General features: G+C 46.2%; 1 protein-coding gene across 4 annotated transcripts in view; it reads right to left on the bottom strand.

The window, feature by feature from the left end:
- The window catches only part of CRTC1 (CREB regulated transcription coactivator 1), a 286,165-nt gene that overhangs the window by 143,664 nt on the left and 127,051 nt on the right, over positions 1–15,450 (bottom strand). For all 4 annotated transcript variants that reach the window (XM_077475938.1, XM_077475939.1, XM_077475940.1 and 1 more), the window contains exon 5: positions 2,667–2,761. In XM_077475938.1, the coding sequence (XP_077332064.1) occupies positions 2,667–2,761 (95 nt within the window). The remainder of the gene's footprint in view (positions 1–2,666; positions 2,762–15,450) is intronic.

The following is a 15,450-nucleotide window of genomic DNA, read 5'->3' as shown; positions in this document are numbered from 1 at the left end:
CCCACTTCTTTGTGCTTATACAGCACATGTTGAAAATTGAAATCTCTGCCTGCCAGATACCTTTTTGATGCATTATAACTACTTTTTGTTTTGTTGTTGTGCTCAGTCTTGTCGTGATGAATGCCCTGTGACATGAAACGGACTTCTAAACCCTCACCTTAGTAGCAGAGTTTGGCTGTTCCTCACCCAGTTTTAAGCCTCCTACACATTGATCATTAACCACTACAATACAGGGCACTTTTGCCCCCTTCCTTCCCAGCCCAATTTTCAGCTTTCATCGCTCTAGCGCTTTCAGTGACAATTGCGCGGTCATGCTACACTGTAGCCAAATGAAATTTTTATCATTTTGTTCGCACAAATAGAGCTTTATTTTGGTGGTATTTATTCACGACTCTGGTTTTTATTTTTTGCGATATAAGCGCAAAAAAGCGGAAATTTGGAAAAAAAACAATATTTTCTTTTTTCTATTTTAAAAGAAATCCAATAAAATCAAATGTTGTCATAAATTTAAGCCAAAATGTATTCTGCTACATGTTTTTGGTAAAAAAAATTCCGTTAAGTGTATAATAATTGGTTTGTGTGATCACGGACATATGTACGCAAATGATCATGTACATATGTGTGCAGGTGATCACATACATATGTGTGCACATAATCATTGGGACAAGTGATTTTAGTGGGACATATGTGGGGGACATGTTTTTATTATTAGGGACATGTGTTTTTATTTTTTGGGGACATGTGTGTTATGGGGACATGTGTGTTATGGGGACATGTGTGTTATGGGGACATGTGTGGGGACTGTGTTTACACTGTGTGGTGTGTTGTGTGTTTACACTAGACTGAAGATCAGTGAGTAAAAAGCTGTAAAAAACAGTTCATACTCACTGATCATCAGCCGGCTGCAGCGATCTGCTCTCCTCTCCTCAGCGATGACTTCTGTGTGAGGAGAGGAGGAGCCGATTGCCTAGCAACCGGCTGTTTGTTTACATCACATGACGGCCGTGATTGGACACGGCCGTCATGTGATCAGGAGGGCCAATCACAGAGCCCTCCTGCCGATCTGAGATGCGCCGTGTCCCGGTGACACGGGCGCATCGGGATCGCGCCGCTGCGCGGGCACGCGCGCACGCGATCCCGCTCCTCCTGATGGACGTTCCTGAACGTCCTATCAGGAGTAGACGGCTCCCACCCGGCCGTATATGTGCATTGGCCGGGTGGGAAGTGGTTAATTAGCACCAGATTTATATAATTGGTTAATCATACACCTTACTTTACATAGTAGGTGAGGTTGGGAAAAAAAAAAAAAGACACAAGTCTATCAAGTCCAACCTATGTGTGTGATTATATGTCAGTATTACATTGTATATCCCTGTATGTTGTGGTCGTTAAGGTGCTTATCTAATAATTTTTTGAAACTATCAATGCTCCCTGCTGAGACCACCACCTGTGGAAGGGAATACCACATTGTTGCCACTTGCAGTAAAGCACCCTCCATGTAGTTTAAGGTTAAACCTCAGTTATTTTAATTTTAATGAGTGGCCACGTAACTTATTGAACTCCATTCCGCGAAAAAGTTTTATCCCCATTGTGGGGTCACCAGTACGGTATTTCTAAACTGAAATCATCCCCTCTCAAGCGTCTCTTCTCCAGGGAGAATAAGGTCAGTGCTCGCAGGCTTTCTTCATAACTAATATCCTAAAGCCCTTTTATTAGCTTTGTTGCCCTTTTCTGTACTCGCTCCGTTTCCAGTACATTCTTCCTGAGGACTGGTGCCCAGAACTGGACAGCATATTCCAGGTGCAGCCGGACCAGAGTCTTCTAGAGCGAGAGAATTACTGCTTTATCTATTGAGTTCATCCCCTATTTAATGCATGCCAATATTCGGTTTGCTTTGTTAGCAGCAGCTTGGCATTGCATGCCATTGCTGAGCCTATCTACTAGGAGTCCCAGGTCCTTTTATCATCCTAGACTTTAATCCTAACAAAATCCCTGACTTGTGCAAGTGCAAGAATCAATGCTAGTTTGAAGCCAAAGGGCAGTCACTCCAAATATTGGTTTGAATTTTCTTTTGTTCACTCATATATATTTTTAAAAGCATTCTTGCTTTACAACATTTCTTCACACTGGTCTAAATTTTTTGCACAGTAACATACAATTGTGCTAAAAAGTTTGCATACCCTAGCAGAAATCGTGAAATTTTGGCATTCATAAAAATATAACTGATCATGCCAAAAAACAATCTTATTTAATGATATTGATCATATAAGACCATTCATTGTCACATAGTTATGAGGGCCATTTGGGCGATTTCTGGAATCATAATTTAAAAAGGAGCCAAACAACTGTGTGATAATAAATGGCTTCATATAATCACTATCCTTAAGACATTCTTTTTGGCACGATTATAAAATTTTACGATTTCTACCAGGGTATGCAAACTTTTGAACACAATTTTTGTGTGTGTGTGTGTTAATATGCATTTTTTTAACCGATAGAGGTCAATAAGGACTGACTTTTCTCTGGATTTCTTTTCATTCATACAAATTCTGGCTTGGACTTAATTGAACCAACAAATCCAGTATAATAGCAAGCATGTATGTGTTTTATTTTTATTACAAACACATTTGTGACCAATAACAAAACCACAATGGAGTTTTGAGTACCTCGTTTCTGCTGAAGATCCTGAGAACTTCCACTGAAAGCCTCTTGCTGACTAGGATTCATTGTACTTTGATGCAATGCTGAATCTGAATTGGTTCTAAGATACACACAAAAGGGGGAAAAATTAGAAATGAGCAGCAACATCATATGTATGCAAAAATGTTGCAAACACATTGGGGGGGTGGGCTTTGAACATGCAAAACCAGCCAAGTCTACCTGAAAACTGAGCTGTGCTGTCAAAATATAAGGCTCATGCACAGAGGATGTTTTTACAGCTGCTATTAGGGGCTTTGAAATTTTTTTTTTACTGCCTCTAAACGTCCCTCCGCGTAAGCCTATGTATCCATGCACACAAACTTTCATAGATGTTTGGAGGCTTAAAGTGGTCTGTGCGGCACCACTTTGAAGACACACAAGACTGGGCAGTGTTTCCTGGCTTCCTTGCCATAGGAATGTCGATCGAGAATGAGGCTCGGTAACAAATGCTCACGCATGTGCCAGATTTCAGCAAAGCAAAATAAGGAAGGGCGGAAGTAAAGTCCACAGGGGACTCAAATCAATACTCAAGATGGTGCAGCCTAATCCCAGAAGATGATTTTACTAAAAACTTCTAAATACAATAAGTAACAAGCGATTTTGCTGATATTAGACAGGGCAATTATTTTAAATAATGTTACATATTATGTGACCTGAAAAACTCAAAAAAAAAAAAAAAAAATGCAGAGTCTACTTCCTCTTGAGTTGTAAAAAACTAAAAATGCTAAACATGGCTAAATGTCGTAACCACGTTTAGCCGCGTTTGGATGTTACAGGGAGTGTTTTTACTGTAAAAACGTTAAAAAAAAAAAAAAAAAAAAAAAAAAGAAAACCATGCTTTTTTTTTTCTTTTTTTAACGTCCTGTGTGCATGAGGCCTAAAACTCAGACAGTAACTAATAATGTACAAAATACAAAACTTTATAGGCTATTATGTTTTCATGTCTTGTCTTTAACAGGTACTCACAAAAACAAGATTTTCTTTTCTGTGAATAAGGTTGGAAAGGGGAATATTCCTAAATCATAAGACTTTTTTTGAAGCACTATGAACCAGTGTCAAATCCCACAGAGACATGGGTGGGCCCATACAAAAAAACTCTTAACCACTCAAGGACCAGGCCTCTTTTTCAGACTCTGTTTACATGTTTAAAATGGTTATTTTTTATTTATTTTTTGCTAGAAAATTACTTAGAAAAAAATATATATAATTTTTGGGGTTCCAACACCCTAGAGAATAAAATGGCGGTCACTGCAATACTTTTTTTTACACACTGTATTTGCACAGCGGTCTTACAAGGGCACTTTTTTTTGGAAAAAAAAAGAATTTTTGAAAAAAGAAAAAATAAGACAGTAGTAAAATTAGCCCAATTTTTTTTTATATTATGAAAGATAATGTTACGCTGAGTAAATTGATACCCAACATGTCATGCTTCAAAATTGCACCCGCTTGTGGAATGGCATCAAACTTTCACCCTCAAAAATCTCCATAAGCGTCATTTAAAAAATTCTACAGGATGCATGTTTTGTGTTACAGAGGTGGTCTATGACTAGAATTATTGCTCTCGCTCTACCGAATGCGGCAATACCTCACATGCTTGGTTTGACTACTGTTTTCATATGCGAGTGCTACTCGTGTATGCGTTCGCTTCTGCGCTCGAGCTCGTCGGGACGGGGTGTATTTAAAAAAAAAAAAAAAAAAATATCTTATTTTACTTATTTATTTTTACACCGTTTAAAAAAAATAAATAAAAAAAAGGATTACTTTTATTCCTATATATTTGGACTTAAGTGCAAAAAAAAAAAAAATAAGTCATTTGAAAAAAATGACATTGAAAAAATAGGATTTTTGTACTCACTGTAAAATCCATTTTCTCTGTAATTCACCGACAGACACAGCTCCTCTCTGTAACTAAATGGGTTTGTTAGCCTGCCATTAGGAGAACTAGGCAAAAATTGTAACAATGCACAGAACTTTAGTCCCGACCCGGGGGGCGGACCCTGTGCCAACAACCCTCCCTGCTGCCCAGGCAGAACTCAGTACGTCAACAAGCAGTACAACATAGCGAAAAGGAGGGGTGGGTGCTGTGTCGGTCGGTGAATTACAGAGAAAAGGATTTTACGGTGAGTACAAAAATCCTATTTTCTCTTATATCCACCGACTGGCACAGCTCCTCTCTGTAACTAAATGCGACATCCCCAAGCAGTGCCTTCATCCACCATGGCAAGTGGGAACTCGTGAAACTAAACCCACAAAAAAAAACAGCAGTGTGTGGAAATATAACCGGGTATTCTCAACAGGAGAGATCCCAAACACCGCAAACTTTTAGCGGAAGTAATGTAACAGTGCATTAACAAACCGTACTGTGTTTTTATCGAAAAAAAAAAACAGGCAAAAAAATCTCAATTGCAACTACACGCCCGCCAGCAAAACTTTGCGGCCAAAACAGGCATCAGCCGATGCACTGACGTCTACCTTGTAGAACTTGGTAAACGTATAGACAGACGACCAGGTCGCCGCCTTACACACCTGAGCGACAGATGCTTGGTGTCGGAAGGCCCAAAGCGTTCAGATTGCTCTTGTAGAGTGGGCCGTGACTGGGAAGGGGGGCACCTGCCCCTTCAAGGCGTAGGCTTGTACCACAATCTGTCTGATCCACCTGGAAATGGTGGCTGACGAGACCGCCATACCCTTCTTTGGACCAGCCACTGACACAAACAAACAGTGAGTCTGAAATCCGAAAGGGAGCCGTGGCAGACAAGTACACCTTCAGAGCCCTAACCACATCGAGAGCGTGAAGGGCCACCTCTTTGGGGTGCTTCGGCTTAGGACACAGCGATGGCAATACAATGTCCTCATTGATATGAAAATCCGAGACCACTTTCGGTAGAAGGGATGGTTGCAGACGCAACACCACCTTATCCCTGTGGATAACCAGATAGGGTTACTTGCATGACAAGGCCGCCAATTCCGAAACCCTCCTGGCCGATGTGATGGCCACTAGAAAGGCCACCTTCTGTGAAAGGGTCAACAGGGGAATCTCCCTGATATTCTCAAACTGCAGCTTCTGAAGCGCCGACAGCACCAGGTTCAAACCCCATGGAGATAACAGTGGATGCACCAGAGGGACTAAATGTCGTACCCCCTGAACAAACGTACTCACTAAACAGGGAGACGCCAGGGGTCACTGAAAAAAAAATTAAAAAAATAAAAAAAGACAGCCAAGGCTGAAATTTGCCCCTTAATGGTGCTTAATGCCAATTTCTGGTCTACTCCTTGCTAAAGAAACAGCAGGATCCTGGATATAGAAAAGGAGCACGGATGCCACCCTTTTTCCTTGCACATGGAGATGTAGACCTTCCAGGTACAATGGTATATCTTCCTTGAAGATTTTAACGCCCTCAGCATAGTTGGAATCACGAGTCCGACAGACCCCGGTTCCTCAGCCCCTGGCTCTCAATAGCCATGCTGTTAAAGCAGGGTAAAAGATTGGACCTTGAGATAGGAGGTCCTCTAGCAACAGCAGTCGCCAGGGAGCGTCTGCCACCAGACGCACCAGGTCTGCGTACCAGGGCCGCTGAGGCCAATCTGGGGCAACCAGTATTATTGGGATCCCCCTTGGCTTCCACTCTACGAAGCAGACGTGGCAACAGTTTTAGTGGAGGAAAGGCGTGGATCAGCTGGTACTGATCCCACGGAGACACCAGTGCGTCCGACGCGTCTGCCCACGGATTTCTCGTCCTGGACACGAATCTCAGCACCTTCCGATTGAGACGGAAAGCCAATAGATGAAATGGGGCATCTAGTGTGCCCCATTTCAGGCACAGCAGCCTGAACATCTCCAGATGCAACGCCCATTCTCCTGGGTCCAGCAGCAGTCCGCCTGCCAATTTTCCACCCGCGGGATGTAAATAACTGACAGGGCTGGAACGTGTCGCTCTGCCCACCGAAGTATGTGAGCGACCTCCTGAGCAGCAGCTGAGCTTCTTGTTCCCCCTTGGTGATTTATGTACGCCACAGCCATGGCGTTGTCTGACTGTATCCTGATCACACATGGTTGAATGAATAAATGAAATACTTGTATAGCGCACAATGCGAACTGAATCGCCTCTGGTTGACGTCTTCAAGGACGTCCGGTGGCACAGCCTGATCACTCTCAATTAGAGCAGATTGATCGGCAACCTGGATTCGTCCATTGACCAGAGGCCCTGAGCCGACTGAATCCCCATCACTCCACCCCAACCTGAGAGACTGGCGTCCGTAGTGATCACCATCCATTTCAGAGGAAGGAACAATTTTCCAGACTGAATCACCGGAAACCTCAACCACCAGATCAGGCCCCGACTGGCTGGCTCACCTGGATCTGCCGATCCAGGGACAGCGGAGATTGGTCCCATTTTGTCAAGATCTCCATCTGCAGGACTCTGGTGTGGAACTGGGCATAAGGTACCGCCTCGAAGGAGGCTACCATGAGCCCCAGCACTCGCATGCAAAAGCGGAGCAACAACCACTTGCGGTCCATCAGTAGTTTGACCGCAGATCTGAGAGTCTGCAATTTGTCTGAAGGGAGAAAGACCCTTGCTTCCCTGGAGTCCAATACTAAATCTATCTTGTAGCCTGTGGAAATCAGGTCGCAGACCCATTGGTCGGATAACCAGGAGGTCCACCGGGCTGCAAACTCCCGAAGGTGACCCCCCCCACCAGATACACGGGTGGGGTCAACCCTTCATGCAGTAGCACTTTTGTTTGCAGGCTTGCGGTTCCAGGGACGCTTTTGACTGTCCGTGGACATCCTGTCAGGCTGGGAACGTTTTGTCGAAGCACCAGGCGGACGAAAAAGCCGCGTGTGAGTGGAAAAAAGAGGGCCCTGGCCTGTGATGTGACTCCTTAGCCTTCCTGGCCTTTTAATGTCATCCAACGAAGCTCCAAAGAGCCGGTCGCCAAGTAAGGGAAGATCCGTCAGGGCTTTTTTGTATGCCTGGTCAGCAGACCAGCATTTAAAGAGGAAGTAAACCCTTCCAAACAACTTGGACCTATAGGTAAGCCTAGATTAAGGCTTACCTGTAGGTCCAAGCAATATCTCCTAAACCTATATGGTTTAGGAGATATTTGCCCGAAAATGGGCACCGCTGTCTACGGCGCATGCGCCGTAGACAGCTGCGCGCAGGCGCACTAAATGCGGCAAATCCAAGAATGGATTTGCCTAATTTGTCGACTCCCGTGCGCATGCGCGGGAGTGACGTCATCGCGGCTTCGCCGTATGGCAGCGGCGGAGCTGCGAGACGCGACTCCCGTGCGCATGCGCGGGAGTGACGTCATCGCGGCTGCGCCGCTGTGATTCGTCGGAGCTGCGAGACGCCACCAGCAACATGGATGCGGCGGACTACAGGGGACAGCGGCGACTTCGCTGGCTCCTGTGTCAGGTAAGTGACACATAATGAGCTACTATGCGATGCATAGTAGTCCATTATGCTTTACCTTTGCAGGGAAAAAAAGAGGAAGTAAACCCATCAGGGTTTACTTCCTCTTTAAGCCAAATCAGGCGCCTCAGCACCACAGCTGACACTGAAGCCCTAGATAACAGAGGGAGAATATCCAGGGCCGCATCACAAACGTACTTAAGGCCTTGCCCTAGTTGGTCTGCTAGTTCCACACAGACAGGGGAGGCGTTTTGCTCTCCCAATTCGCAGTGCAAAAGTTTTGCCCACTCAGTCAGTATCTGCGACACAAGTGCGGATGCCAGTACTGGACGCATGGCTGACCCCACAACCGTAAACAAGGAACGAGCCACCGCCTTGGCCTTCCTATCCGTGGGATCCTTGAATGCAGGAGTCCCCTCAACCGGGATCGTGGTTACTTTATTTAACCTAGATACTGGGGGGTCCACAACCATTTTTTGAGAAGGCTTTCCTCAAAGGGGTAACACACCGCCATGTTTTTGGGGACCGAAAAAGGTCCTGTGCGGCCGACCCCATTCCCTGTAGATGAACTTGTCAAAATAAGCCAAATACGGGAATGTGAACGTGCTGGCTTACGGGACCCAAAAGGGACCGATACAACAGCAGAGAGATCCACTGGCTCCTGGATCTTCAGGGTATCACGCACAGCTGTGATAAGTGCTCCAACAACTCCATTGTCGCGCATGGACCCGGACGGGGGAATCAGCCTCACTGTCCGAATGGTCCTGGTCAGCCTCGTCTGATAGGTCAGAGCAGGGGTCACCATCCGCAGCAGGGCCCGAGTCTGCATCAGAGCTCTCCCCGTAGGACCGGGGGGGGGGGGGGCCTTTTACGTGCACCTTTCCTTCCACGCACCGCCTCTATTTTAGCAACAAAGGAGTTAAGGACCGCCGCCAGGGTGTTCATGGGCACAGCGCCATCCGCAGGTGACCTGTTGAAATAGCCTGGATTTCGGGGGAAGAAACACCAGTTTCTGAAGCCATGCTGACCCTACCCTGTCTGCCACCTGCAAGGGGACTTAGGACAGTGAAGGTCCCACCCTCCTGCTGGCTCCACCTGGGGGGGTTCCTAGCGCCAGACTCACCACCCTGTGGTGTTCTGCGATGGTCACTAGCCGTGCCTGTAGTCCCCAGGAGGTTACCCAAGTGCAGAGTGAGGAAACTGCCGGCAGCAGCTGTAGAAAATAGCGGTGAAACGATCTGCAGAGCTTGCACCAGCGTTCAGGGAATTGCCATCCGGCATCCTGCATACACAGTGAACACAGGAAACAGCATGTGAGAGCACATGTAATGCTGTCACAAGAGAACTGCGGTGAAAAGAGCGCTCGGGCTTCAAAAAAAAATGTCCGGCAATGCAACTAATAGGAAAATCCTATGGAAAATGGCTGCTGAGGCTCACAAGGGGAATCTCCTTCGCCCACAGTCAAAATGGCCACAGGACAGCGCCATTAGGTGACAGGAAAAAAAAAAAATCACAGAACAGTGCTGCCTGCATTCAGCAAGAACACCTCCACAGACACCTTTTTGGGACCCCCCAGACCGGGACCAGAGCCAACGCTAGGCGCACAGAGCCCCCTAAAGGTGATAGACCCACATGCAGCCACCCCCCCCAGAGGGGGGGGAGGAGGGGAGATAGGGACGTGGGAGAGAAGGGGAAGGAGGTGAGGTGGCCCCCGAATCGACCTCCCAGGGAATGCCCAGCTGCTCACCCCAACGAAGCAGGGAGAGCCGTACTTACCAGTCCTGAAGAGCTGGGAGACAATCCATCACAGACCTACTCCTGCGCAGTTACAGGGTAGCTGTTGGCCCTGTATACTGTAATCCAGACATCAGTAGCCCATTCATATGTATACCCCGGAGCATTGAAGCTCACCGACCACCTCTGGAGCTGAGGTATGTTGTGGCCTGGGTTCCTAGGTTCATTCTTGGTTCCTAGGTCATTCTCCTTCACTAGGCAAAATAAAACTGAGTTCTGCCTGGGCAGCAGGGAGGGTTGTTAGCACAGGGTCCGCCCCCCGGGGCGGGACTAAAGTTCTGTGTATTGTGTTACAATTTTTGCCTAGTTCTCCTAATGGCAGGCTAACAAACCCATTTAGTTACAGAGAGGAGCTGTGTCGGTCGGTGAATATAAGAGAAATGTTAATTTAAGAGGTATGGGCTGAAGTGACGTTTTGACGTTGCTTCTGCCCTCCTATGGTATAGAGACGAGTGGGGGCCACCTTAGTCTCACTCGTCTCTATACCCAGCAGTGTGCAGGACCCGATCACCTCTGCCGCTACAGATGGCTCCGGTAAGCGGCGGGAGGGGAGGTGGCACATCTCCCGCCTCCGAAAACGGTGATCTCGTGGCGAACCCACCGCGGAGACCACCATTATAGTTAACAGGACCGCCTCCTGTAAAGAGGGATATCTCGGTGGTGGCAGCAGCTGCTGCCGTTACCCAGATATCCCTCTTCAAAGTACCGACGTATATATACAGGAGGCGGTCCTTAAGTAGAACTATATGCATTTTGGATAGAGAAAGGGAGGGTTATAACCCTTGTAACCCTTATTTATTTTTGCCTTCTGTCTTCCATTGGGGAGATTTACCTTTACTTCCTGTCAAATAGCCAACACAAGAAGTGAGAAAACCCTGCAAATTAAGGGAATCTCTTGGAGCCCCCCAGGTCACCAGAACTAGTGTCCCCATTGGAAGATTACACCTCCATTACTTTTCTGAGAACAACCCAAAATTTGGTATTTTCTTTTACTTTTAATGGTAAACAGAACAAATAGAGTGAATGAATCTCTCCAACCGTGACACAGATAGCAAATAGTTGATACAGGCCTTATTGTTAAAAAGGTTAAGATGTGTCCCACTGAGTATTTTGTGGGAGAAGTTTATTTTCTCACACAAAGCAAACTATGCCTTTCATGTACAATGGTACATCTTACAAGAAGTAGACTGGATCTTCCAGACTGCCAATGCTGCTGTCCAAATCTGCCCCCTGTGCTCATTCATTCAGGTTGGTGTCTGTATAATACAGGTGGTGTGTTAAGGGCCAGATCACAGGGAAAAACAGGATAAGCAGCTTTAAAAAAAAAAGAAAAAAAAAAAAAAATATTGTATACAGCCACTTTTTTTTATTATTTCTAATGTTTGTTAAAGTGGTTGTAAACCCTTACAAACCACTTTGACCCCTACAGGTAAGCCTTAATCTATAAATAGATTAATCAAGAAATAACTGTTAAACCTTTAGGAGTTATTTACAAGAAGACAGGCACTGCTGTGTATGGCGCATGCGCCGCAGACAGCGTCATGCAGGCGCACTGAGCACGCCACAGATAGCAGCGATATGCCGCTTGTGGTGGCTCCCTTGCACATGAGTGATGATGTCATCACTGCTCTGGCAAATCACAGCGCTGGAGCAGGGAGACCCGGAAGTCACTCTGGGATACATGGCAGCGGTGAAGATGGAGGACCGCTTCGGGGGCTTCGTTCTCAGGTAAGTTATTCATAATGAGCTAGTATACTATGCATACTAGCTCATTATGCCTTTGCCTTGCAGGTTTAATTTTTTGTTACATGTCAGTGCCTTTACTTCCTCTTTAAAGTGAAAAACAAGGTTCTGAAGAGTGTCTCCAGCTGTTTTTGTATAGGACCTTTAAATACAGAGCTACAGGGATTATCACGGTTTATTATTTAAGACGCTGCAGGAATACCCCACTTCATAATAAATGGCTCCATAAGGAAGTATTGGACTGTAGAACTATTGGGGGATGTAAATAGTTTATCAGGAGCTGTTCAGTCAGCATACAGAGCTATGGAAATAGCGTGTGCTTGGAAAATGTTCTAGTAGCTTTTAGGCTTCTCAGGGACCATAGATGAGTAGCAGCACTAGAAGAAGCTACAGGTTGCACTTCTATCTTTGACACTTGCTGTGTTTCTAAGAACCAAATTGGCTCTCTAATCTTGAGTTATGGCAGCTGTATACAGTTCCTAAATCCTGCAAGGATTTTTGAGACTTTTCAGATAGCGGCTCCACAACCAAAGGCTTAGGGGCCATTAAAACTGCAGGCAGATGAGATAATGATTCTTCAGAAGAGGAACACTTATATCCTCTATGGTTGGAGTCCTAAATTAACATTGCTATTTGGCAGGAAAAAAAACTTGTTTAAAGCCTAGTACACACAGCTTTCTTTTATTCAAACCAGCGGGCTGAACAAAAAAATAAATAAATAAATCAGACAGTCGCTGTACTATCTTAGTACAGCGATCTACCCTGCTGTGCGATTGTGTTTAGCCAGAGAGCGCTGATCGGGAGATCTTTTTCCATCATGCCCCTTTGACAGAAGTTGGCCAGCTTCTGTCGGACTGGCTACAGTACACATAGGCTGAATTGTCGGGACAGTTTATATTGAAAAACAGCAGCTGTAAAAATGTCCAAAAATGTCCAGTGTGCATGAGGCCTAAAAATAAAACATGGCTAGTAAAACAGTTAAAAGTTTCTCAGTGGGAGGAAGAGATGTTCATCTTGCTAGCAATCTAACTTTTTTTCTCTCCCACCAGAGACTGACAAGCTTTGAAATGTGAAGTAGTCAGCGCTAAAAGCTTCCAGGGCACATAGCCCCACCCCTCGATGTGATGCAAGGTGGGGCAGAAGTGCTCCAGACGGCTAGACCCAGTGAGTTAGGATTGATGGTTTGTGTCCCAAACACCGGGTCCACAGCCTAGGAAGACAGAGTGGGGCTAAGGTGCATTCCAAACCTTGAACTTATGCTTTGTAAATGTAGCGAGTGGCCATGCCTTCTTTTAAACTAAACAGGCATCTGAAGAAACACTTTTGCAACATTGCCTTTGTGGCAACTATCTAAAGGCATACAGTGCCTTGACACAGTATTCACCCCCTTGGCTTTTTATCCATGAAATGATGTCCACCTGTGTAAAATCTAAGTGTCACATGATCTGTCATTATATATACACACCTTTTTGAAAGGCCCCAGAGGCTGCAACACCTAAGCAAGAGGCACCACTAACCAAACACTGCCATGAAGACCAAGGAACTCTCCAGACAAGTAAGGGACAATGTTGTTGAGAAGTACAAGTCAGGGTTAGGTTATAAAAAAAAAAAAAAAAAAATATCCAAATCTTTGATGATCCATAGAAGCCCCATCAATTCTATCATAACCAAATGGAAAGAACATGGCACAACAGCAAACCTGCCAAGAGACGGCCGCACACCAAAACTCATGGACCGGGCAAGGAGAGCATTAATCAGAGAGGCAGCGCAGAGACCTAAGATAACCCTGGAGTAGCTGCAGAGTTCCACAGCAGAGACTGGAATATCAGGACAACAATAAGCCGTACGCTCCATAGAGTTGGGCTTTATGGCAAAGCAGCCAGAAGAAAGCCACTACTTTCAGCAAAAAACAAAACAGGTTTTGAGTAGTGATGCACCGAAATTTCGGCCGCCGAAACATATCGGCCGAAAATGCCCTTTTCGACAATTTGCCGAAAGAGAAAAACGGGCGATAATGGAGCCGAAATTGGGGCGTTGCCTGGGTGGGGGCGGGGCTCCGCCCCCCGCACCTGGTGACGCCCATCATGGGGGGTGTATAGCGCAGGAGAGCCGCCTCTGCCACCTGTTTGATAACAGCGCCGGGAACATCACAGCTTTCATTTCAATAGCTGTGTGTTCCCGGCCGCGCGCCGTCACACGCAGCCCCTCCCCCTTGTCCGAGCACTTAGATAGACAGATCATCCGCAGGATTGGACGGATGATCTGTCTATCAAAGTGCCCGGGTAAGGGGGAGGGGCTGCGTTTGATAGCGTGCGGCCGGGAACACACAGCTATTGAAATAAAAGCTGTGATGTTCCCGGCGCTGTTATCAAACAGGCGGCGGAGGCGGCTCTCTTCCCTGCACAGGCTGGCTGCAAAATGACACACACTGGCCTGCAATGGGGGATGCCTCCTGTACCATGTCGCCAGTCTCTGACCACCTCCTGTACCATGCATGCAGTCTCTGACCACCTCCTGTACCATGCATGCAGTCTCTGACCACCTCCTGTACCATGTCGCCAGTCTGACCACCTCCTGTACCATGTCGCCAGTCTCTGACCACCTCCTGTACCATGTCGCCAGCCTCTGACCACCTCCTGTAACATGTCGCCAGTCTCTGACCACCTCCTGCACCATGTCGCCAGTCTCTGACCACCTCCTGCACCATGTCGCCAGTCTCTGACCACCTCCTGCACCATGTCGCCAGTCTCTGACCACCTCCTGCACCATGTCGCCAGTCTCTGACCACCTCCTGCACCATGTCGCCAGTCTCTGACCACCTCCTGCACCATGTCGCCAGTCTCTGACCACCTCCTGCACCATGTCGCCAGTCTCTGACCACCTCCTGCACCATGTCGCCAGTCTCTGACCACCTCCTGCACCATGTCCCCAGTCTCTGACCACCTCCTGCACCATGTCCCCAGTCTCTGACCACCTCCTGCACCATGTCCCCAGTCTCTTTTTTTTTTTTTTTTTTTTTTTTTTTCCACGTCAGAGTTCGTGTGCTAGAGACTCATTCATATTGCCTCTCATCTATATCACTGCACAATATCTCATCATCGTGGTTTATGCATTATTATTTATTTTAAAAAAAAATTTTTTTTTTTTTTTTTATTATACTTTTTTTTTTTTTTTTTTTTTTTTTTTTCCCCCTTTTCTTTTCTCTCATTATTACATAACCGAACAGCATTTACAATCCTTCCTAAATCATATCTAACCAACAACAACTCCCAGTGAAATTTATTTCCTACCCCCCCCAGCCCATACCATCCTAGTTCCGCTCCCCCACCCCCCCCTTCCCTAACCCTCCCACGCAGACTCACCCTATCCCTACCCATCCTAATTCCTCCCCCCCAAGCCCCCCTTCCCGTAGGTCGCCCACAAACCCATATACTCAAGCACATCGGTATTCTACCACGATATCTCTTAATCAGACTAATCTATAGGAAATCCCATCTCTATTATCCAAGAGGTCCAAATTCCCTTCCACTCTCTATAGTTTCCTCTCCTTACATACAAAGTTTTCTCTTTCCAGACCAAGTCATTAATACATTGGATCCATTCTCCTACTGTGGGGGCTCTTTCAGCTTGCCATCTTTGCGTGATCAGTCTACGTGCCTGAAACAAACATCTTACCACTGCTGCCGTGATATGTTTCCCTTCTCTCGGCTCTTGCCTGCATCCCAGTACACACAGAATCGGGTCCATTACCATTTCCAACTTAAACACCCTATTAATACTCGCCAACACCTCACTC

The sequence above is a fragment of the Lithobates pipiens genome, unplaced genomic scaffold, assembly GCF_037356315.1.
Source record: "Lithobates pipiens isolate NorthernLeopardFrog02 unplaced genomic scaffold, aLitPip1_a1.2 Scaffold_13, whole genome shotgun sequence".
Taxonomy (NCBI): Eukaryota; Metazoa; Chordata; class Amphibia; order Anura; family Ranidae; genus Lithobates; species Lithobates pipiens.
This window is presented reverse-complemented; position numbering and strand designations above follow the sequence as displayed.